The sequence below is a fragment of the Elgaria multicarinata genome, chromosome 1 (assembly GCF_023053635.1).
Source record: "Elgaria multicarinata webbii isolate HBS135686 ecotype San Diego chromosome 1, rElgMul1.1.pri, whole genome shotgun sequence".
Classification (NCBI taxonomy): Eukaryota; Metazoa; Chordata; class Lepidosauria; order Squamata; family Anguidae; genus Elgaria; species Elgaria multicarinata.
The window spans coordinates 5,054,608-5,080,046 of NC_086171.1; the positions used below are offsets into that span (position 1 = coordinate 5,054,608).

General features: G+C 46.0%; 1 protein-coding gene across 1 annotated transcript in view; it reads left to right on the forward strand.

The window, feature by feature from the left end:
- The first annotated feature begins 22,432 nt into the window (after positions 1-22,432).
- MYL3 (myosin light chain 3) overlaps positions 22,433-25,439 on the forward strand; it is a 55,004-nt gene continuing 51,997 nt past the window's right edge. Inside the window, exon 1 of the mRNA XM_063122920.1 lies at positions 22,433-22,680. Within this exon, the coding sequence (XP_062978990.1) occupies positions 22,549-22,680 (132 nt within the window). The 5' untranslated portion in view covers positions 22,433-22,548. The remainder of the gene's footprint in view (positions 22,681-25,439) is intronic.

Here is a 25,439-nt window from a genome sequence, read left to right on the forward strand (position 1 = left end):
ATTCTTTGGTTTATAATATCTTTTTTCCCCTTTACTCCCCCAAGCAGTAAGGGAAAAATAAAATAAAATAAAATAAAGAAACCATGACTAAGTATGTTTTGGATTCTGAGATGACTGAGGGAGGGAAGTAAATTTTTATGATAGTAAAAACGGCTCTCATCCCTTTATTCGTGATTATTATTCATAGAAATCTTTCAACATTGCATAGATTTTTCCACTCAGTCTTGTTTTTATACTTTTCAAGACTTGATGCACTCAGAATTTCAGGGCTTGTTTAAATGTTTCAATGGGTGCAGTTTCTCACCCCCCCCTTTTGTATCCTGCATCAAAAGTATTACATTTCCTACACCGAGACTGAAATTGTTGGATCTTTCACTTGGAACCAGGGTTTCATGGATGTCAATAGGCTTCATTTACTAGAGAAGTGCACCAATCTAGATATTCGACGTGGGCCCCGATTCAGAAAATGTCCTGCTTCGGCTTGGACTGATTCGGAGGCCACCCGCTTCAAGTCCATACTGAACCCAACTTGAGATCCATACATCAGAGTCTTCATGCCTCCTATTGATTATCATGGGAACTTAAAAACACACACACAACTGAATGTTATTGGCAGTCATAGTAGTTCCTTAGGCAGGGGTTATATCTGCCAAATCTCAGAAAAATAGAGTTTGTGCTATGAATCTTTATGTTTTGATTTCAAAAAGAAAGAAAGAAAAAAGCTGCTGATAATTATTTTATTTCTTGGCAGAACTGGATGGAATTCACTGGGCTAGTCACCCCCTTCTGGGGAGAATAAGCTTGCCAAATATCAGAATGATGGGTGCACGAGTTTCGTTCCTGTTTGCCAAACATGCAAACATGTCTTGTTCACAACCCCAAATGCAAATGTGAGCAGGAATGTAATTCTCAGGAATCTTTTGCAATTCCACAATCATTCATTTATTATATTTCCATCGCACCTTTTTTTCCTCCAAGGTGGCTTACATGATTCTCCTCCTTTCCATTTTATCCTCATGACAACCCTGTGTGGTAGGTTAGGCTGAGAGCCAGGCCATAGCTAGACCTAAGGTTTATCCTGGGATCATCCAGGGTTCGCCTCTGCCTGAGCACTGGATCCCCTGTGTGTCACCGAGATGAACAAGTTTGACCCCTGGACAATCCAGGGATAAGCCTTAGGTCTAGCTATGGCCTAGGTGACGCACAGGGCATCCAGTGCTCAGGCAGGGGCAAACCCTGGATGATCCCAGGATAAACCTTAGGTCTAGCTGTGGCCTACATGGCTGGCCAACATCACCCAGAGAACCTCAGCTGAACATCACAAAAAAACTCCTCCTGGTCAGGGCAGTCAGAGAATGGAACCAACTGCTTAGAAATGTGATGGGATCTCCATCACTGGTGGCATTCAAGGGGAGAATGGACAGCCATCTGCCAGAGCCATTGAAGGAAGATCTACAGAGGACCTCACAGGACATGAAGCAAGATGGACATCAGGAAAAACTTCCTGACTGTTAGAGCAGTATGACAATGGAATCAGTTGCCTGGTGAGATTGTGGGCTCTCCCACACTAGAGGCCTTCAAGAGGCAGCTGGACAACCATCTGTCAGGGATGCTTTAGGTGGATTCCTGCATTGAGCAGGGGGTTGGACTCGATGGCCTTGTAGGCCCCTTCCAACTCTGCTATTCTATGATTCTATGATTCTATGCTTGAACCTAGGGAATACAGATGGAACCACTTGCTGCACCGAAAAGAAGATATTTATATTTAAATATTCATATGGACCAAGACGACTCATGATGGCAAACAAAATAAAAATAATATTAGAATGCAATTTCCTAGGCAACTAGTTATATACATTGATAATCATAGAATCATAGAATCATAGAGTTGGAAGGGGCCTACAAGGCCATCGAGTCCAACCCCCTGCTCAAGGCAGGAATCCACCCTAAAGCATCCCTGGCAGGTGAGCTAATAAATGAAAATGCAGGAATAGGCAGTGATATTAGGTTGGTGTTTAATCAAGTAACTGAGTTGCCCCCTGTAGGAGCCATCCCAGAGCTGGAGGCCCCATTTTGAAGCTCAGTATCTTTCCCTCCCTTTCCCACATCTCTTGAGGACTACTGATTCGTTCAGTGAGGTGCAGGACATCTTCCAGCACCGGCGGTGCCCTCGTGCACTGACTAACAAGACGGAAGTTTCGGAGCTGCCTTGATGGCAAAGGGAGTAACATCGGGCTGTCAGAGTGAGGCTTCTGGTGCCTTCCAAAATTTGGCAAACAAATGCAAATCCTGGCTGCCTGCTGCCTGTGTGGAGGTCATCCTGAACGTTTCTGCAATCTTGGTTGCAACACGGAAGCTCTCATAGAGGTTTTTCAGTTCATGGTATCTGTGGCTTTTATGAAGGGGCTCCCAAATGGTGATTCAAGCTATGTGGTTTAGTTCAACAAGTCTAGCAAGCAGACATTGGGAAATTAGGTTAAAATAGTTATTCTTTTTTTGTGCCAGAATAGCTTGGATTCCAGCTGTATGATCTTGAAACATCAGGAGATTTTACATTAGGCTTGGATTAAAATTCTAGGACCCATTTTACCCTTCATTTTATTCTTCAGAGTTTACTCTTCAGTCTATGTTGATCATCAGTCTGATAAGCCTCCATCACCTGGATTTACTTCAACTGGGGGAAAAAAATCATTAGCAGTTATGCTTCAACTGAAGAAGTTATTAGCAGGCGGAAAAGTTCGCCCCAAATGGTGTCCCTCATTGCAGCTGGTTTACTTTCTGCCATACAATTTCCACTGGGTGCAGCCAAGGGGTGAGTCATTGGTAAAAGGGCTGTGCACTGCCTCGGATCCGAACCTCGAATCCGAAGTGGATTGGGGTGATTCAGACCCTTCCGAACCGGATCCAAAGCGGTTCGGGTGAAGGCCGAGGCAGCCCGAAGCTGAAGGCAATTAGCTCCGAAGCTTTGGGCCGCCTCAGCACTTCGGAGCCAGCCCCCTCCCAGCCCCCAATCCCCTGCCCCCCCCAACAGTCTCTTTACCTGCTGCCTCCATCGCCGCCGTCATCTTGGTTCTGGCAGCTTCTGGTGCCACCGCTGGAAATGAAAGGGAGTAGGCCGCACAATTTTAAGATATCGTGTGGCCTCTGCTGTGATTAGTACCTCTTTGGCCACCGTAGTTTGTGGCCATAGACGTACTAAACAGTTTAGTATCTCTATGGTCACAAACCACGGAGGCCATAGAGGTACTAATCAGCAGAGGCTGCGCGATATCTTAAAATCGTGTGGCCTACTTCTGTTCATTTCCGACAGCGACACCAGAAGCCGCCAGAAGAAAGATGTCAGTGGAGGCAGCAGGTAAGGAGACCGGTGGGGGGAGCCTTTTGGGGTGGGGGGAGGGGAGCCTTTTCCAGAAAACTCCAAGTCACCTTGGAGGGCCTGAATCTCACCTCGGCTTAGGTGCTGAGGTGGGTCAGGCAGCCCCGAGGCAGATCGGGGCTACTTCGGGGGCTCTGGATCAGCCTCCGAGGCGGATCGGGGGTGGCTGCACTGAGAGGAGCCTGGAAGGATGTTTTCTGTGGTTGATTGTAGCAGCTGTTACAAATGATAACCACTGCAGTCACCCGAGGCTTCTGTTCATGCAGGGACTGGCTCACAAGCTCCTGTGTGAACGAAACCATGGGGGTATAGTCAGTCTTTTTTGATCCCTGAGCTGAACAAGAGGTTCAGGAGGCTAAACTGTTTCCTGAGGCCTAAGGAAGCTACCAGCTGAGAGTCATATAAGAGAAGGAAGGATGGTTTCTTTCTTCTCATGTGACATGTTGTTATCAAGAGATGCTTGACGTTTTCACTTCTACCTGAGAGCTGCTTTGCGGGCTTTTATAACGAAAAGGCAGGGTGTACATTTCTTCAATAAAAACCATGCTTGCCTGGTTTCCAAACTTTCTCAGGCACCAGACAGGACAAAGTGCTGAGTAACGGATCACATCTGCATTGCTGAGGGCTGACGTGGTTTAATACAGATTGGCTCCACTGCAGGGCTTCTTGGAGGGATTATACCATCTGAGAGAGTGGTAGGCCACTGCTGGCACCCCCTGACTCCTCTGCTCTCATTCACTAGCATACTGACAGCAGCTATTTACTGCAGCTGACGCAAGTAGTAGTAGCATCAATGTCTGCTTGACAGATGTCTGTGTCACTCGTGCCTCAGCTTACCAATTTCTATTTACAATTTTTTTAAAAAAAATCATGAAAAAAAACTTCCCAGATTGCGGGTTTCCCCCCTAAAATCTAGTGTGGCCTCTCCCACACTTGAGGCCTTCAAGAGGCAGCTGGACAACCACCTGTCAGGGATGCTTTAGGGTGGATTCCTGCATTGAGCAGGGGGTTGGACTCGATGGCCTTGTAGGCCCCTTCCAAGTCTGCTATTCTACGATTCTATGAATAAATGGCTAAAGCAGTGTCCTGTTCATAGCCTGCAAGCAGGATGGTAAAGCTGAGGGCGTGTTCAGAGAAGGGCAACAAGGATTATCAGGGGCCTGGAAACAAAGCCCTATGAGGAGAGACCGTGGACCGTGGGAATGCTGTGGACGTCATATATCTTGACTTCAGCAAAGCTTTTGACAAAGTACCACATGACATTCTGATTAACAAACTAGCTAAAAGTGGGCTAGATGGAACAACTATTAGGTGGATTCACAGTTGGCTACAGAATTGGACTCAGAGAATACTTATCAATGGAACCTTCTCAAACTGGGGAGAGGCAACGAGTGGGGTGCCGCAGGGCTCAGTCCTGGGCCCAGTGCTCTTCAACATTTTTATTAATGATTTGGACGAGGAGGTGCAGGGAACGCTGATCAAATTTGCAGATGACACAAAATTGGGTGGGATAGCTAATACCCTGGAAGACAGAAACAAACTTCAAAGTGATCTTGATAGGCTGGAGTGCTGGGCTGAAAACAACAGGATGAAATTTAATAGGGATAAATGCCAAGTTCTACATCTAGGAAATAGAAACCAAAGGCACAGTTACAAGATGTGGGATACTTGGCTCAGCAATACTACAAACGAGAAGGATCTTGGAATTGTTGTAGACTGCAAGCTGAATATGAGCCAACAGTGCGATATGGGTGAAAGAAAGGCAAATGCTATTTTGGGCTGCATTAATAGAAGTATAGCTTCCAAATCACGCAAGGTACTGGTTCCTCTCTATTTGGCCCTGGTTAGGCCTCATCTAGAGTATTGCGTCCAGTTCTGGGCTCCACAATTCAAGAAGAACTCAGACAAGCTGGAGCGTGTTCAGAGGAGGGCAACCAGGATGATCAGGGATCTGGAAACAAAGCCCTATGAAGAGAGACTGAAAGAACTGGGCATGTTTAGCCTGGAGAAGAGAAGATTGAGGGGAGACATGATAGCACTCGTCAAATACTTAAAAGGTTGTCACACAGAGGAGGGCCAGGATCTCTTCTCGATCCTCCCAGAGTGCAGGACCCGGAATAACGGGCTCAAGTTAATGGAAGCCAGATTCCAGCTGGACATCAGGAAAAACTTCCTGACTGTTAGAGCAGTGCGACAATGGAATCAGCTACCTAGGGAGGTTGTGGTCTCTTCCACACTAGAGGCCTTCAAGAGGCAGTTGGACAACCATCTGTCAGGGACGCTTTAGGGTGGATTCCTGCATTGAGCAGGGGGTTGGACTCGATGGCCTTGTAGGCCCCTTCCAACTCTGCTATTCTATGATTCTATGAGACTGAAAGAACTGGGCAAGTTTAGCCTGGAGAAGAGAAGATTGAGGGAGACATGATAGCACTCTTCAAGGAAAGGTTGTTACACAGAGGAAGGCCAGGATCTCTTCTCGATCATCACAGAGTGCAGGACATGGAATCAATACCATTCTATGGTTCTAGGGTTGGGGTGTTGTTTTGGCTCCAATATTGTAAAATTTCCTCTCCTGCAATAAAAGGACTATATAAATCCCCCAGCTATCCAGTATTGCTTCAGTGGTGTTGTTGGGAATCATACAGCCCCCTTTGGCAGTAATTTCTTTTTCACGATAACATATGTTAGGACTTGAATCCTGAATCTCACTGGGGAATACAATCTGCGTTGTCTTTCTTTCCAAATATCCACCCAGGGTATCATATGGCTTTGTTAAACCCCACTCTCTCCAAAACACTGGCTGTCAGCAAAAATAAATATGTCTGGAATGCATTTAGACCATGCCACATCAGGGCATGAATTAATTTAGGGAAATGAAAAGAAAGAGGGGAGAGAGGAGAAGGGGAAAGAGAAGGAATGAGAAAATCGACGTGCGCGTCACGCAATGCAAGCGCGATCGCTCGAAGGCACGTGTGCGGCATGGATGTTTTAATTGGACCCAGCTGGGGCTATTTATATATGTAAAGCTCATTGTGTTGTTCGGCATTCTGCATAAAAAATAAAAAATAAATTAAATTAAAACTTAAGTGAATGTGACTGGGGGGGGGGAAATAGTTCTAAATAAAGAAGTGGAAGACTCTCTGCAGATGAGTAACAAAAAGGGAAATTGGCCACTCATAGTAAGAATTCTGTTTCATTGGAGGGAGGAGTCAGCTAAGAACACAAGAACAGTATGATGAAAAGGACCATCAAGTTTACAATTCTGTTTTAACTAGAGCTGAGCTGAAATCTATCAGAAGATTTTTTTCCCCCAGGGGAAAGTTTCCCCCAGAAATCTCACTTATGAGATTTGTCTTTTTCTCATAGAAAAAGAAGGGCGGGGCTTCTCCAGCATTTTTGTGTAACAACCACGATCCTCAACCCCACAAATGCCCCAGAACGATCCTATGTCCAAGGCATTGCAGAGGATGCAAATGGCAGCCAGGCTATCAACGCCGTTGCAATTTGCAGCAGCAGCGTCCCCTGTCCGCCTCCAAAAAAAAAAAAAAAATTAGGGAAAAGAAAGAAGTGTTTCTATCACCACTGCCACTGCCCCACGAAACTGTTGGAGCATTTCTCCATCTTCTGGAGAAATTGGGTGAAATGGTCCCCTCTCCAATTTCTTTGCTCACAGGGTGGAGAATGTTGACAGGCCATTTGCACACAGCTCTGGATCCTATCAGTGGCGAAGCAGATATCTCTAGAAAGTTTCCTCGGGTGTGTGTGACACATTGGCCTTAGCTAGACCTCAGGATTATCCCAGGCAAATGGAGGGGTCGTCCCTGCCTGCTCCCGGGATCCCCTGTGTGTCATTTGGATGCACAGGGATGATCCCGGGACAATCCCGGGATATAGGCATGGTCTAGCCATGGCCATTGTTCCTTCATATGAAAGGTCCTTTTAGTGATGCTGACTATAAACAGTTGATCAACCTCATTGCCATGAGTCTATTCTATACCTTTCTTTTATTTGAAAGAAAGAAAGAACAGGGCATGTTTAGCCTGGAGAAGAGAAGATGGAGGAGAGACATGATAGCACTCTTCAAATACTTAAAAGGTTGTCACCCAGAGGAGGGCCAGGATCTCTTTTCGATCCTCCCAGAGTGCAGGACACGGAATAACAGGCTCAAGTTAAAGGAAGCTAGATTCCAGCTGGACATCAGGAAAAACTTCCTGACTGTTAGAGTAGTACGACAATGGAATCAGTTACCTAGGGAGGTTGTGGTCTCTCCCACACTAGAGGCCTTCAAGAGGCAGCTGGACAACCATCTGTCAGGGATGCTTTAGGGTGGATTCCTGCATTGAGCAGGGGGTTGGACTCGATGGCCTTGTAGGCCCCTTCCAACTCTGCTATTCTATGATTCTATTTCTGTCTTGTGTTTTTCTTTAAGCCATCTAAGTTATTGGCCACCACGATAGCTTCTTCCAGCAAACCCCAACAAGGGAATTGCATATTATGTGAAAGACATCTTTTTGTCCATCTTGAAACTCCTGCCAAGCGATGCTGCCAAATGTCATATGCAGTTCGTTGCTCGAAACTCAGCCATTCGCAATATTCAGCAGCGATTGGCGAAGGTAAGTAGACATCACGTGGCATCATCACACAGGCAGGTCACATGAAAAGAACCAATTGGAAAGGGGCCACATAATTTGGTCATTCAGGATGCGGTGCCAGACTATAGACTTCTAAACTACAGCTCCCAGGATGCTCCTTGATTTTGTGCATGCGCAAATATTTATTTATTTATTTATTTATTTATTACATTTCTATACCGCCCAATAGCCGGAGCTCTCTGGGCGGTTCTCAAAAATTAAAAACATTCAAAGTATAAAACAACAATATAAAACCATAATATAAAATACAACATAAAAGCTCAACCAGATAAAAACAGCAGCAATGCAAAATTACAAATTTAAAACACCAAGTTAAAATTTATTTATAGACTGTTAAAATGCTGGGAGAATAGAAAGGTCTTCACCTGGCGTCTAAAAACATATCATGTAGGTGCCAAGTGAACCTCCTTAGGGAGCTCATTCCACGGCCGGGGTGCCGCAGCAGAGAAGGCCCTGCTCCTCCTGGTAGCCACCTGCCTCCCTTCCTTTGGCAGGGGCTCACGGACAAGGACCCCTGAGGATGACCTTAGGGTCTGGGCAGATACATATGGGAGGAGGCGTTCCTTCAGATAGCCTGGCCCCAAGCCGTTTAGGGCTTTGAATGTTAATACCAGCACTTTGAATCGGGCCCGGACCTGGACTGGCAGCCAATGAAGCTGGAAAAGGACTGGCGTAATGTAATCTCGCCGGCCAGTCCCTGTTAGTAAACGTGCTGCTCTGTTTTGTACCAGCTGAAGCTTCCGGACCGTTTTCAAAGGCAGCCCCACGTATAACGCATTGCAGTAATCCAAACGAGAGGTTATCAGAGAATGGATAACGGTAGCTAGGCTATCTCTGTCCAGATAAGGGCGTGGTTGGTATATCGACCTAAGCTGATAAAAGATGCTCTTTGCCATGAGTTCACCTGTACCTCAAGTGACAGTTCAAGTGCCTATACATGAAGAAAGATTTTGTATTAAGGAGAACTCCTGTCTGAGCTCTAGGGATGTATGAAAATAATGTTCCTGTTTGGAAATCAGGACAACATGTCCTGTTGTATCCCACCTTTTGCAACCCCCAAATACAAATGCAGGCAGTTATGTAATTTGCAGGAAATTTTCGCCATGTCCTGAACTTACATTAGTGTTCAAAAGTATCCCCGCTACCACCAAATTTGCATTTTTATGCTTTCATCTATAGGGGGAATGTGTAATTTCCCAAATCAAATATGTACAACTTTCCCGATCTATAACTGGTCATCCTCAGGGGTCCTTCTCCGTGAGCCCCTGACAAAGGAAGTGAGGCAGGTGGCTACCAGGAGGAGGGCCTTCTCTGCTGTGGCACCCTGGCTGTGGAATGAGCTCCCTAAGGAGGTTCGCTTGGCGCCTACATTATATGCTTTTAGACTCCAGGTGAAGACCTTTTTATTCTCCCAGCGTTTTAACAGTCTATAAATAAATTTTAAAACTCAGTGTTTTAAATTTGTAATTTTGCATTGCTGCTCTTTTTATCTGGTTGAGCTTTTACACTGTATTTTATATTATGGTTTTATACTGTTGTTTTATACTTTGAATGGTTTTAATTTTTGTGAACCGCCCAGAGAGCTCCGACTATTGGGCGGTATAGAAATGTAATAAATAAATACATAAATAAATAATCTGAAGAACCTCAATGAGTTTGAACATTGCATGTTTGACCATCTTTACCAAGCTCACATGGGAAAATTCGTTACTTTCTGAGTAAAAGTAAAAGTCACTTGGAGTACATTTGCCCATCACTAATTATTGTAGGATTCTAGGTCCAGCAGTGTGAAAGAGGGGGGAACATGGTTTTCCTCCTGAACCATTCACAGTGTTAACACCTGTAGGTATGAGCAAAATTGTCAGGATCAATTTCCATCAGGCTCTCATTTTTCCATTGCTAAGTTTGCTCTGTTCCATTTCCACATTGGATTGCACATTCTTTGTTTGCATGAAATTTTCCACGTATTTGTGTGTCTATCTTTTCAAACTATACACATTTTTGTAAGCAGTTTCTTCCACCCCCAAACGTATGTATTTCTGTGTATACTTCCTCAAATGTACACTTTTTTCTTTTTTGGCAGTCAATGTTTCAACTGAAGAAAGCATTTTTTTGTGCACATTTTGCAAATATACACACTGTTTTTGAACACACTGTTTCAAATGCTTTGGTTTCTCCCACATTTGCATCTTCTAAATGTCAGGTTCTTTTTGTCCCAAACATGGTAAATCCTTATCAAAACTGAACAGAGCTGAAATTCTCATCCATTCCTATCCAGGAAACTGCTGGAAGTCCTTGAATGGCTTTTCCAGATTAGAAGTCCCTTTCACACCTGCGCAAATCTCCTGACATCAGCAAATCAAGGCTGTTCCGGCAATTAACTGTTCTTTGATACAAATCACATGGGCTTATTCACAGAGTCACTCTGGACTTCTTCCAATGGAACACCACAATCCTCTGCCCAGTTCAAAACCCTCCAGTGGCCTGGTTATGCTGACCGGATTTAGTTGACCGCTTCAAATCACCAGCTCCGTAGGGTCATTTATTCTGAAATAATATTGAGGTCATCCCTACTGCACCACATGATGTTCACCTACTCCCGTGGTGATCTGGGGATGACCCCTCAGTTATTCAGGAAAATCACTGACTGCTTTTGCCACAATTTTTCTGGCTCTCTCCCTACGCTCCTGAAGTCTGCGCCTGCTGTGCTCCCCCCTTCCTGAAGCTGTTGCTTTTTGGTGAGAGCTCCCAGCTCAGTGAACAGCCAACCCACTGTCACGGGTGTGTCGAGTGGTTTTGGACGGGTGCGGGAGTGGGCGGCCGCCATTTTCAGCACAGTTGTTCTTCGGCCATTGGCGTGTTTTGCCACCAACAGCGTGTATTTTTTAAAACAACTATATTGATTTGCAAGAGCGCATCTTCAACACAGTACCTTACTCCTTGCATTTCTGTGTATTTGTGCTGGTACGCATCTTTGAGGAGTTATTAAAAAAATCCATGCCCCGTACCCATCTGTCCAGGCCCGCCCACTTCTCCCGATACACCTTTGAAAGTGCCATCATGGGGCGCACGTCCTTCTGCAACGGCTCTCCTTTACTCGCGGGAAACTTCCCTCATGCATGCGCCATGAGGGACGGTCGCGGAAGCGAGAAACCTCGCAATTACCCCTCCTCCGTTGCGAAAGGGCTATAGGTGTAGATTAGGCCAAGGTTTCCCTGGGTTGCGTGGTTGTCATCCAGTGGGTCAGGAATCACAACAGACAGTATCATAGTGCACTTTTCTTTTCATAGGTTTTAAAATGTGTATGTTTTAATTTTCTTTATCAATTTTTTATTGTTTCGCAAACATGCATGACTTAAAAGCATTACCTAACGCCATTACATCCAAGGAAAAAAGGAGAAAAATACACACACAAAGGTTAAGTTGTATTTTCGGCTCTCTACATATCACAGATGTGAATTATATTCTCTCCTTGTTTGATACATTTAACACAATAATCAAATTCTTTTCTTTCTTCTAAGTTAACGATATCTCATATACGGAATCCACAGACAAATACACCATTTTTCTCTGTTTCTCGCCTGTTTTAAATTTTGTAAGGCCGCCTTGAGGCCCAGTATTGGGCAAAAGGTGGGATACAAATAAATTTAATAATGATAATGATGATGATGATGATCATAGAATCATAGAATCATAGAATAGCAGAGTTGGAAGGGGCCTACAAGGCCATCCAGTCCAACCATGATGATGATGATGATGATGATGATAATAATAATAATAATAATAATAATAATAATAATAATAATCTATGGCATGGCTGTATTTTGAATAGAGTGTCCAGTTCCAGTTGACACATTTTGAAAAGGGCATTAATGGTAGAGCTGGACCGTTTCCAGAAAAGTGCAAGCAAAATGATGAAAGTGAAGGAGCACCTTTTCGGTGTTTGCAGATATTACATATGGTACTGGCAGCTTTCCTGACATGACCTGCACCCCCGTTCACTTGCAAAGAGGGGAGAAAACCAGCCTGAAAAGTGGTTGGAGGAGGGAACCCCCCTCCCATAAGGACACGTGGGGCAACAGGGTCCTTGATTGGATGGGGGCGCCCTTCCCCAGCCATTGGGTGTGTGTGTCAAGGTAGGTTTTCTCCTTCTATTTAAGCGAATGGAGCAATTTCTTGACTGATCTCTTCCGGCAGGCCTACCCAGTCGAATTTTAAGATGCCTTTTAATAATGTAATAGTTTTATATGTTTCAATCAGTTGTATGTATTTTAGGGTGTTTGCATTTGTGTTGTACTCCACCTCCATCCAGAAGGAAAGGCGGGTAACAAATAAAATTATTATTATTATTATTATTATTATTATTATTATTATTATTATTATTATTATTATTATGGAGCAGTTCTGCTGAAAAATGGCTGAAGGGGAGGATATGCTCTCCTCTTTCTCTCTCTCTCTCTCTCTCTCTGGCCACAGCTAGACCTAAGGTTTATCCTGGGATCATCCAGGGTTCGCCCCTGCCTGAGCACTGGATCCCCTGTGTGTCACCGAGATGAACAGGTTTGACCCCTGGATGATCCAGGGATAAACCTTAGGTCTAGCTGTGGCCCTTCAGCTGGATGGAAACATTGCTTTCTTCACTTAAATAGGGTGGGGAATGTCTCCCCCTGTACAGTTGCCCCCCATGCCCCTGTGATAGCCATTTTGTGACTAGCCACACACACCCTGCATCATCCATTTTGTGGCTGCACCCACAACACTTTTTCAGAATGCCAAATGTGCCCACAGGCCCAGATGGATCTGAGTCCCCTGCTTTGAATTTCCCGCAATGCCTCAGAATGACACTAGGGCCACAGCTAGACCTAAGGTTTATCCTGGGATCATCCAGGGTTCACCCCTGCCTGAGCACTGGATCCCCTGTGTGTCACCTAGATGAACAGGTTTGACCCCTGGACGATCCAGGGATAAACCTTAGGTCTAGCTATGGCCTAGGTCAGGACGTTTGTGGGGCTATATCAGGGTGGCTATATCAGCACTCCTGGCACTGCTTGGAATACCAGGCCACAAAAATTGAAGGAGGGGGCTGGGCATGCATTAGCACAAGGTCGTGGCTGCTACCCAAGGATACATTTAATGGAATCATAGAATAGTAGAGTTGGAAGGGGCCTCTAAGGCCATCGAGTCCAACCCCCCACTCAGTGCAGGAATCCACCCTAAAGCATCCCTGACAGATGGTTGTCCAGCTGCCTGTTGAAGGCCTCTAGTGTGGGAGAGCCCACAACCTGCCTAAGTAACTGGTTCCATTGTCGTACTGCTCTAACAGGAGGTTTTTCCTGATGTCTAGCCGGAATGTGGCTTCCTGTCACTTGATCCCTTTATTCCGTGTCCTGCACTCTGGGAGGATCGAGAAGAGATCCTGGCCCTCCTCTGTGTGACAACATTTTAAGTATTTGACGAATGCTATCGTGTCTCCCTTCAATCTCCTCTTCACCTCTCCTTCCATTTGCTCTGGAAGGAGAGGTGGAAACTGGCAGGAGAGGGCTAGATGATGATGATGGAGAATATGGCAGTGGATGCATTATGGGCCATGACCAGATCCATCAGAGTCTGGATTTGGCTCGAACCCCGGGAATTCCAAACTTGGAGCATTTATGTTCCGAACTCGCCCTTTTGCGGTTTCTTCTCCATCATGAATCATGCCTTAGCCCTTCCCAACATGACAAATCCTTGATTAGGTTGTAAATGACATGCCATTTTTCAATAGGAGGGTCCTCTTACCCTCCCCCACTAAACCAGCTTTCCCCCATATAAGGAAAAAAGATGTCTTATCCAATTGGCGGCCCCACTTTGAAGACATTGGCTCCATTGCCAGAGAAAGGATTCCACATGTGGAAAAGCAGCTGAGGGTGGAAGAAGGAGAGACGAGTTCTGGTGTTGTGTGTAAATAAACAATGAACGTTTTATTTTTGTAATGATGTAAAATCAATCAGTACGTTCCTTAATGGATCAGGGCTTGCTCACACAACCCTGAAAATTTTTCAGTTCTGATAGCAGGACACACAACAAACGCTGAGGCTTTTTATTCAAGCGAACTGTGTGTGGAGTTTTGCAGCTTGCCTGACTTTTTTCTCATTACAGGTTGGTCAAAATATGTATATGTAACTGGTATTTTGAATCTTGCCGCCAGATTTTCTTGTATAACTAATTAGATTCCCTCAGTTTACTTCATGTTATGGTCTTAACAGCTAATGAAGCAGTTTAAAAGAAGGACTAGAAACATAGAATCATAGAATCATAGAATAGCACAGTTGGAAGGGGCCTACAAGGCCATTGAGTCCAGCCCCCTGCTCAATGCAGGAATCCACCCTAAAGCATCCCTGACAGATGCTTGTCCAGCTGCCTCTTGATGGCCTCTAGTGTGGGAGAGCACACAACCTCCCTAGGTCACTGGTTCCATTGTCGAACTGCTCTAACAGTCAGGAAGTTTTTCCTGATGTCCAGCCGGAATCTGGCTTCCTTTAACTTGAGCCCGTTATTCCGTGTCCTGCACTCTGGGAGGATCAAGAAAAGTGCAGGACACGGAATAACGGGCTCAAGTTAAAGGAAGCCAGATTCCAGCTGAACGTCAGGAAAAACTTCCTGACTGTTAGAGCAGTACGACAATGGAATCAGTTTTACATGTTTGAAAAAATATTACATGTTTGAAAAAGAGCAGTTTATGATTTTCAATTTGTTGTGTATTACTTGTTTCTTAAATATACTACAAGTAGTTTTTAGATCAATGACAGTAGATAATTAAGTTTTAATTAAGTTCTTTCATTAAGAATCTGCTCTGTAGGAGCCAAGACTGATAGATATGCACAGTATTGTAGCTGCCAGAACGAAAAACTATATTATTATAGATATCCAAATTTTCAGTTATATTTGTATGGGTTTTGTTCTTGTTCTTTTATATTAAATAATGGTTTTGTAACCCATTTGTTTTAGCTCCTGAGGAAGGATTCTTCTGAATCCGAAATGTCGAGCGTTTTTACATCGTTACAAAAATAAAACGTTCATCGTTCATTTATGCACAGCACTAGAGCTCGTCTTTCCTTCTTCCACCTCCTTACTGGTGCCAGTTCCTTCCACCTACCAGAAGAGCAGCTTGGGGCCATGTTGGGATTTCACAGTGGATTTCCCAACATCGGACCGAAACAGCTGGAGCAAGCACTCCTCCATGTCGAAATGAGCCATTAAGGCAGTGATCAGCATGTGAGTTAACCCCAAATCCTCAGACTTCAGAAGGTTTTTGCGCCATTCCCTGGAGCGAGACAAAACTGGCTTCAATCCACATTCCCTTACTGAACCGGTGGCCAGAACAGCTCGTAAGCGTGGACAAGACTTCACCTCATAAGTATTGTTCTCTAAGCTCTCGCCGGCATATTGCATTACAACTCTCAAGGGACAGGTCGGGTTTCCCAGCCCGGAATTCCACTGAATGAAAAAGGGAAAGGGATGAGTATTTTGGGATGTGGCATTACTGTACGCGCGTGATGTCACGGGACAAGATTCTGCCCGCAGGGTGCCAAGCTCGGGTGGAAAGACTCTCTCTTTAAAAAGGCATAGGACGTGTCCTGACCACCAGCTGAACAAAAGCCAGTCAAACCATGGGTTCACCAATAATAAATGCTGCTTGAAGAAATGCCCGTGGATGTTAACGCGCTGTTCGCCACGAGAATAGAACCTCCATGTTCCAAGGCAGTGTAAATAGCAGGTGCTAGGCTGCCTCTGTCACAACCTGCTCGTGAGACATGTCCTGTGTCCACTCTTGAAAACACATCACTGGGGCCATAGCTAGACCTATGACCGGGGCTGGTTACAGGAAGCACACAACTCCCCTGTTCAAACAGCTCCACTGGCTTCCAGTCTGTTTTCGGGCACAATTCGAAGTGCTGGTTATGACCTATAAAGCCCTCTATGGTAGGGTGACCAACTGTCAGGATTTCCCCGGATTTGTCCTGGTTTTTGTTCTTTCCATGGTGTCAGGGGGGATTTTCTGTAATTTTCAATAATGTCCTGGAATGACACACCTTCTTCTTTAAGGCTGCCATTAGCATGGCAGGAGGGAGTGACATGCTTTCTTGAGGCATGTCATTCCCCCACCCCGAGCTCTAATTGAGGTCTTAAAGGGGAAAGTGGGTCATTCGTGGACATTATAGAAAAGGCCCCAATTGAAGTGGCTGGTGGTGGTGCAGAATGAAATCCTTTCCCCTCCTCTACTCCAATTGGGTTGTTTAAGGTGGCGGGGGAATAACGTACTTTCTGCAGGACTCAGAAAGCTGCTTCCCCACACACACCCCAGGTGTCCTCTTTTTTGGTTTCCCAAATATGGTCACCCTACTCTACGGCTCGGGTCCAGGTTATTTGAAAGAACATATTCTCCCTTATGAGCCTGCCCGTGCTTTGAGATCTTCTGGAGAAGCCCTTCTTTCAGTCCCACCTTCTTCACAGGCACGCTTGGTGGGAACATGGGAGAGGGCCTTCTCGGTGGCTGCTCCGGTGCTCTGGAACTCTCTTCCTGGGGAAGCTAGACTGGCTCCCTCCTTGATGAGCTTTCGGAAGCAGGCTAAAACTTGTTTGTTCCAGCAAGCCTTTGGAGAATAATTTGGTCCTCCATCTATGTTAATGTCTTATAATTTTGTTGTGTATTTTAAATACTTATGGTTTTGTTTCCCCCCTCCCATGTATATTTTAAACTTTGTAAAGTCGCCTTGAGGCCCAGCATTGGGCAAAAGGCAGGATACAAAATAATAATAATAATAATAATAATAATAATAATAATAATAATAATAATCCTAAGGTTTATCCCTGGATTGTCCAGGGGTCAAACCTGTTCATCTAGGTGACACACAGGGAATCCAGTGCTCAGGCAGGGGCGAACCCTGGATGATCCCGGGATAAACCTTAGGTCTAGCTGTGGCCTGCGTTTAGTCTGATGGGGGTACTTGGATGGGCAATTTGGGGCCTTCCAAACGGCGACAGATTGAAATCTCCATCCTCCCTCATCATTGGCTAAACTAGAAGGACAGATGGAATCCAGCAACATCTGGAGAGCCACAAATTCCCCACCCTCATCTTAGGGGCATGGCTAGATGGGGGTGGTGGAGGGGGATGATCTCGCGATATGATGATCACAAGATCCTCCTCCTTAGTCTACACGCAGCGTGCGACGTCCCAGGAAGAAGAGGACATCGCACCCGCCATTTATTTGTTTGTTTAATCGAAGAAGACCACAGGAGCACTCCTGCGCAAAAGTTTTTTTTTTTAAAAAAAAAAACACCTCCCGCTCCCTCCACCCCAACCCCAATGGGCACGGAGCTCCTGAGGCGCTCTGTGGCCAGTGCCCGGTTCCCAGCTCCTCATGGTTACTCGTGAGGAGCCAGGATGAAAACGGGATGCCCAGCCACACCTCCCACGGTCTCAGGATCATCCCAAGACTATGGGGAAAAAACACGATTAAAGGGTAGGGTGATATCCTAGCGGCAAGGGAGAGTTCATCCCTCCCTGCCCCTGGGTTCCCTTGTGCATCATGTGGACACACAGGGACAGGGCCGGTGCTACCATAGAGGCCACTCAGGCGGCCGCCTAGAGCGCCAAGCTAAGAGGGGCGCTGGGCACAGCGCAGCACTCACGCGCGTTGGCCGTGAGCCAGTCTGGCCCGAGGATTCAGCTGGGCCTGGGCCGGCGACATGGCGCCCCGCACCCGCCCAGCCGAAGTGAAGTCAGGGATGCTGGGGTGGGGTGGGGCAGCTCCACATAGAATCATAGAATCATAGAATAGCAGAGTTGGAAGGGGCCTACAAGGCCATCAAGTCCAACCCCCTGCTCAATGCAGGAATCCACCCTAAAGCATCCCTGACAGAGGGTTGTCCAGCTGCCTCTTGAAGGCCTCTAGTGTGGGAGAGCCCACTACCTCCATAGGTAACTGATTCCATTGTCGTACTGCTCTAATAGTCAGGAAGTTTTTCCTGATGTCGAGCTGGAATCTGGCTTCCTTTAACTTGAGCCCGTTATTCCGTGTCCTGCACTCTGGGAGGTTCAAGAAGAGATCGAGAATTTGGACTTCCGGAACGCGCCTAGAAGAGAGAGAGAGAGAATGTATGGGTGAATGGGGTGCATGGGGTCTTTGAGTGAATGCATGTGTTCCTGCGTGTGTTTGGAGTGAGTGATGCTGAGTGTGTGTGTGTGAGTTGGGGGGATGATTTAGAGGTGATATTCCTATTAAATAATGCATTTTAGACCCATAGACGTTCCTTTCCAATTTGTTTGCTATAATTGGCATGACATATTTCTTGCACTTTAAAATAAATTTAGCAGTTTCAAGTTTTGTGCTTCTTATTTTTTTTCCAGGAAACAAATGTTCTTAAAAATCAAAGTTGGCATTTTTTGGGGTGGTGGTGGTAAAAGTAGCTCACCTTGCCTAGGGCGCAAAATAGTCTGGCACCGGCCCTGCATGGGGATGATCCCGGGGCAATCCCCAGGATATCCCCAGGCCTAGCTATGCCCTAGGGCTCTACCGTATGTGTTTGACTGCATCTAGCTTTTGAAAGGAGGGGGATACTGAAATATACATGCCTGCATTTTCTAATCAGTTTTACTTCAGTGACTGCATTTTTTTTTAAAGGAAACTACACTTCCCATCCTGCTTTGTCACAGAGCTGAGTGAAACATGATCCGTTCTCTGTCAAAAAGGCAGGGAGTTTGGATCGCCCATTGATAAACCCAAGGAGGAGTATAATGGCATGCATGAAAAATTGTGTGAAACATATTTCATGCAACCTCCCTTGTCATTGCCTCTTTCAGGGATGGGTGGACGTAAAATCCATCCCATCTGTGTTTCGTGGATTGTCAGGTGCCTTTTGTTCCATTGACTGGTTTGTGTGTGTGTGTTTTTAACACATTTCTCTACAACTAAATTTGCACAAAATTCTGGAAAGTAAAAGAACCGATCAACAAGTCCCAGGAATCCATGGAACCCAAGCAAAGCTGGTTCACTGCTGAATTCATGGATTGGATTAATAGAAATCAACAGAATGAAATTTAATAGGGATAAATGCCAAGTTCTACATTTAGGAAATAGAAACCAAATGCACAGTTACAAGATGGGGGATACTTGGCTCAGCAATACTACAAACGAGAAGGATCTTGGAATTGTTGTAGATCGCAAGCTGAATATGAGCCAACAGTGCAATATGGCTGCAAGAAAGGCCAATGGTATTTTGGGCTGCATTAATAGAAGTATAGCTTCCAAATCACGTGAGGTACTGGTTCCTCTCTATTCGGCCATGTTTAGGCCTCATCTAGAGTATTGCGTCCAGTTCTGGGCTCCACAATTCAAGAAGGACGCAGACAAGCTGGAGCATGTTCAGAGGAGGGCAACCAGGATGATCAGGGGTCTGGAAACAAAGCCCTATGAAGAGAGACTGAAAGAACTGGGCATGTTTAGCCTGGAGAACAGAAGATTGAGGGGAGACACGATAGCACTCTTCAAATACTTAAAAGGTTGTCACACAGAGGAGGGCCAGGATCTCTTCTCGATCCTCTCAGAGTGCAGGACACGGAATAATGGGCTCAAGTTAAAGGAAGCCAGATTCCAGCTGGACATCAGGAAAAACTTCCTGACTGTTAGAGCAGTACGACAATGGAACCAGTGACCTAGGGAGGTTGTGGCCTCTCCCACACTAGGGGCATTCAAGAGGCAGCCGGACAACCCTCTGTCAGGGATGCTTTAGAGTGGATTCCTGCATTGAGCAGGGGTTGGACTCAATGGCCTTGTAGGCCCCTTCCAACTCTGCTATTCTATGATTCTATGATTCTCCAGTTAAAAGGCTCTTGCAGATTAGGGCCAATAGGGGTCTTTCACTGACCTTTGGGACAGAGGTTTCCAAACCAGAGATGTCACTGAAGCGCACAACTCCAGGCTCAGACACATCCGTCCCGATATTAACAATGTTCACCACAAATGTGAGATGAGATTTGCAAGCGGATGGGATTGGAGATAGCTGTAACTTGATCTTGGGGCTGTGGTGGGCAGCTCCGTGAAAATGGCAACCCAATGTGTGGATGCTGAGAGAAAGGCAAACTCCATGCTAGGCAATGAGGGACAGGGCCTTTTCGGTGGTGGCCCCCAGCCTATGGAATGATCTCTCTGAGAAGGCTCGCCTGGCACCAACGCTGCTATCCTTCCGGCGCCAGGTTAAGACTTTCCTCTTTGCCCAGGCATATGGCGGCACATCTTAATCACCCACATGTTTAGTTTTTTAACGGCTTCTAATTCTTTATGTGTGCATGTTCTGTGTTTTAAATTTTTAAATTTTGTGTACTTGTTTTTATCTCAATTTTAGAATTTCTGTAAACCGCCCAGAGGGCTCTGGCTATGGGAGCGGTATATAAGTGAAATAAATAAATAAATAAATAAATAAATAGTTTCAGTTCATGTTTTTAAATATGGATTTAACAAATTTCCCAAAGTTTATATTCGGGGAGAAAAAGGACTTGAGATTTTATTTGTTTAATTTTTCTATTTTATATGAACATCCTTAGTATCTCCGTCTCTGAATCCTCTCACAACCCATCTGTGGCCCTTCCTACATGGTGTAGAAGGAGGGAGAGGTGGTGATCTCGGACTTGCCTTCTTCTGGGATCGTCACCCTCAGTCTAAACAGGCCGCACAACGTCGCAGGCGTCGTGAGCATTGTGGCTGCCATTTTTTTTAAAGGAAGCTTACTTGCGCTCCAGTGAAAATTAAAATTTATTTATTTATTTATTTATTATTACATTTCTATACCGCCCAATAGCCGAAGCTCTCTGGGCGGTTCACAAAAGTTAAAACCACAATAAAACAACCAACAGGTTAAAAACACAAATACAAAATACAGTATAAAAAGCACAACTAGGATAAAAACCACGCAACAAAATTGATATAAGATTAAAATACAGAGTTAGAACAGTAAAGTTTAAATTTAAGTTAAAATTAAGTGTTAAAATACTGAGAGAATGAAAAGGTCTTCAGCTGGCGACGAAAGGAGTACAGTGTAGGCGCTAGGCGGACCTCTCTGGGGAGCTCGTTCCACAACCGGGGTGCCACAGCGGAGAAAGCCCTCCTCCTAGTAGCCACCTGCCTCACTTCCTTTGGCAGGGGCTCACGGAGAAGGGCCCCTGTGGATGATCTTAAGGTCCGGGCAGGTACATATGGGAGGAGGAAGCGTTCCTTCAGATAGCCTGGCCCCAAACCGTTTAGGGCTTTAAATGTCAATACCAGCACTTTGAATCGGGCCCGGACCTGGACTGGCAGCCAATGAAGCTGGAAAAGGACTGGCATGATGTGAACAGGGCTGCCCTGTTTTGTACCAGCTGAAGCTTCCGGACCGTTTTCAAAGGCAGCCCCACGTATAACGCATTGCAGTAATCCAAGCGAGAGGTTATCAGAGCATGGATCACTCTAGCTAGGCTATCTCTGTCCAGATAAGGGCGCAGTTGGTATATCAACCTAAGCTGATAAAAGGTGCTCTTTGCCACTGAGTTCACCTGTGCCTCAAGTGACAGTTCTGGATCCAAGAGCACCCCCAAACTACGGACCCGATCCTTTAGGGAGAGTGTAACCCCGTCCAGGACAGGGCAAACATCACCTCGCCGGTAAAAAGGTAAGAAAAAAGGTAAGAAAAAGAAGAAGTCCCAATCTCATTCCCACCCCACCTCCGAGGACCCTGGACTCCCCCATGTCCTGGCTCCTTCCCTCTGGTGACCTCCTCTACTCGCAGGGAAGAGGGGAAAATCCAGCATGGGCACTCACACCGCCCACAGTCCTCGGGTTCGTCCTGAGACCACATATAAAACTGGGATAACTGAGGTCTCAGTTATCCCAGGGAAATGGAGGGATCATCCCTCCCTGATCCCGGAATCCCCTGTGCATCATTTGGACACACGGGGATGATCCCTCCCAAAAATGATGGTGTATTAAGTCCCCCCCCACCACAATGAGAGTTTCAATCAGAATTGCCATGATACCGTTTCCCCCTCCTTCCTTTCCCTCGGACTCCTGAAGCGCCATCAAAGAATCTGCCATCTCCATCTCTCCAGGGATGAAATGGATACAGAGGAGAGTGCAGCTGGCCATGTGCCCCCTCTCCCCTCCTCCCCCCGAGAAAGGCCGGGTTGACCCTCTCGCCAGACCCCATACCTAATACCTCGTTCTATTTCGGAGCTAATTCAGAACAATGCCATAAGTGACAACTCCAAAATAGCAGGGCCGAATGTCTTGTCCTTTTATAGCAACGGCCCTATTGTGAGCCATGGTATGTGTGACTTTTGGGGGGTGGGGGAGAAGCGTGGAGGGGGGGAGGCCAAATGACATTCAGTATGTGACATTCAAGGGCTGGGAGGTGAATAAAGACCTCAGCCAGGAAAACCTCTTCTGCTCTGCTTTATCGCCCCACCTGAGTGGCCGGCTGCTCCTTTGCCTCGGCACGACCCAGCACAATGGCGCCCAAGAAGCCGGAGCCCAAGAAAGCCGAGCCCAAGAAAGAAGAGCCCAAGGCAGCCCCCAAGCCGGCCCCTCCGCCTGAGCCAGAGGTCCACAAGGAAGTTGAGTTTAACCCGGCTAACATCAAAGTAAGTGTCATTTTTGGCATCCTAGAGGGGTGGAATTGTAGCGGGTTTGGAAAGGAGAACGACGCCCTGATGTTTAAGGCGATATATGTTCAGACCTATCCAGTTTAGTATTTGCAGTGGCTGGGATTCCTCAGACAGTGTACTTGAATGTGGACTCTCAGCTGAGAGTTCTCTTGAATCTTCTTAGGGCCTCTTTGCAAACCAAGAATGTTGGTGTTGGGAACCCAATTTGTGCTTCCTTTCTGACTTAAGCCATTTCTGCACTTGCCTTTCCCCCCCGGATCGTCCCCGGATCGTCCCCGTGCATCCAAATGCCACACAGGGGATCCCGGGAGCAGGCAGGGACGATCCCTCTATTTTCCTGGGATAACTCTTAGGTGTAGAAAGGGCCTTGGCCTTGGACACAAGGGCTTGGATCTGGATTTGGTTATACTTAGAGGACAGACCCATTGAAATCAATGGGACTTGAGCTAGTTGTGGTCACCTTAAGTCCCACTGATTCTATGGGTCTACTTTAAGTATGGCTAAATCTAGATCCAGCCCAAGGAGAGAGCATGGTTTCTTGGTAGATGATGCACAGGTCTGAGAAGAGGCATTCCTGCCTCAGTGGGCCATCAGGAATGCCTCTTCGGAGACGTTAATTTCTGTCCTGCCATTCAGTGCCTACATGTGTTCAGAAAGGTGCTCATACCAAGTAAACACAAAAGCAGGAGCTGTAGGCCTTTCCTGCACCCCCTAAGCTAGCTTGCTGCCCTCAGGGGGCAGTGGAGGATGCGGTCTCTTCACCAGGATCAAAGTAAGAGTCAACTGTCAGCTTGGTGAGGTTCTGTACATAGAATTGGGGGGGGGAGGTGCACCATCTTTACCTTGTCTTAGGCTGGCCTTGCTGGGAATGGAGGCATGGAGTTGTCAGCCTTCCCCTGTCCCTAGACAACTGATAACAGCTGATACACCAGCTGCGCCCCTTCTTAGAGTCAGAAGACCTAAAGACAGTAGTGCAAGTGCTGGTAACCTCAAGGCTTGACTTCTGCAATGCGCTCTACATAGGGCTACCATTGTACCTAGTTCGGAAACTTCAACTAGTTCAAAATATGGCAGCCAGGCTAGGGTGACCAACTGTCAGGATTTCCCCGGATTTGTCCTGGTTTTTGTTCTTTCCATGGTGTCAGGGGGGATTTTCTATAATTTTCAATAATGTCCTGGAATGACACACCTTCCTCTTTATGGCTGCCATTAGCATGGCAGGAGGGAGTGACATGCTTTCTTGAGGCACATCATTCCCCCACCCAGAGCTCCAATTGAGGTCTTAAAGGGGAAAGTGGGTCATTCGTGGACATTATAGAAAAGGCCCCCATTGGAGTGGATGGTGGTGGTGCAGAATGAAATCCTTTCCCCTCCTCCACTCCAATCGGGTTCTTTAAGGTGGCGGGGGAATAACGTACTTTCTGCAGGACTCAGAAAGCTGCTTCCCCACACACACACTAGGTGTCCTCTTTTTTGGTTTCCCAAATATGGTCACTCTAAGCCAGGCTGGTCACCAGTACATCTAGGGGTGAGCATATTACGCCAACATTAAAATCACTCCACTGGATGCCAATTAGTTTCCGGGCAAAGTAGAAAGTGTTGGTTATTACCTTTAAAGGCCAACATGGTTTGGGTCCAGGTTACCTGCGGGATCGCCTTCTCCCATACAGTCCGCCTCGCACACTCAGGTCCTCTGGGGTGAACTTACTTCAGTCCACTAAAACTAGGCTGACATCAGTTTCCCAGAGGACCTTTTCTTCTGTCGTCCCCAGATTGTGGAACGGCCTGCTGGAGGAGATTCGTAAAATTAACTCTCTGTGTGATTTTAAGGCAGCTTTAAAGACTAGCCTTTTCCGGCAGGCCTGTCCAGATCAATGTTAAATCATGAATTTTTAAGATGTATTGATTCCTGTTCTAATGTTGTTGCCCGCCTCGATCCAAAGGGAGAGGTGGGTAAGAAATAAATACATTATTATTATTATTATTATTATTATTATTATTATTTGTACAGATAGACTGTCTCTGGCCATGGAAGTTCAATTTAGATACTATGGGTAATAGCCATTGATAAACCTGTATTCCACAAGTGTGTGTGTATGAGAGAGAGAGAAGTGGGGGGACCATTTCCCCATTATATTTCTATCTGTGTCTCATGGCATGGGGTTCAGGTGGTGATGTTGGAGAAATGCACAATAGATCCAAATGAGTTCAGATTTCTATGAATCTGACCTGCGGATCACACAATGGACTGGCTTTTTCTGAGTCGTGTGGATTCTGCAGACTTGCAGACCAGCTTTTCACCTTCTCGGGGATTTGCACAAATCAACATTAGCACTGACACATGTGCGTTAACTAATGCGGATCAGTGCATTCATGCACGTGCACATTGACACAACCTGACAGTAGCACTGATACAAATTTGTGACTTTGCGCTAATACAACTTCGTGCAAGGAGAATGAGTTTCTGGTTTGTTTGTTTTTTAAAAAATCCAATTCTGTTGATCAGCAGCCTATAGAACGAAAGACTCCTGGCAAATCTGTGAAACACAGACGGAGTGGGTTTAACAAAATCCATACATCCCTAGGAGGTGCAGAAAGAAGGAACCAGAAGACCTTAAAAACATGTGTGTATGTCAGCTCCTTGTCTGATTGTTTGGAGTGAGGTAGCTGGAGCAGGGAACTCAAAGACAGCTGCTCACCCAGCAAATGGCTGGGTAGGAACTGAGGGCTTTTGT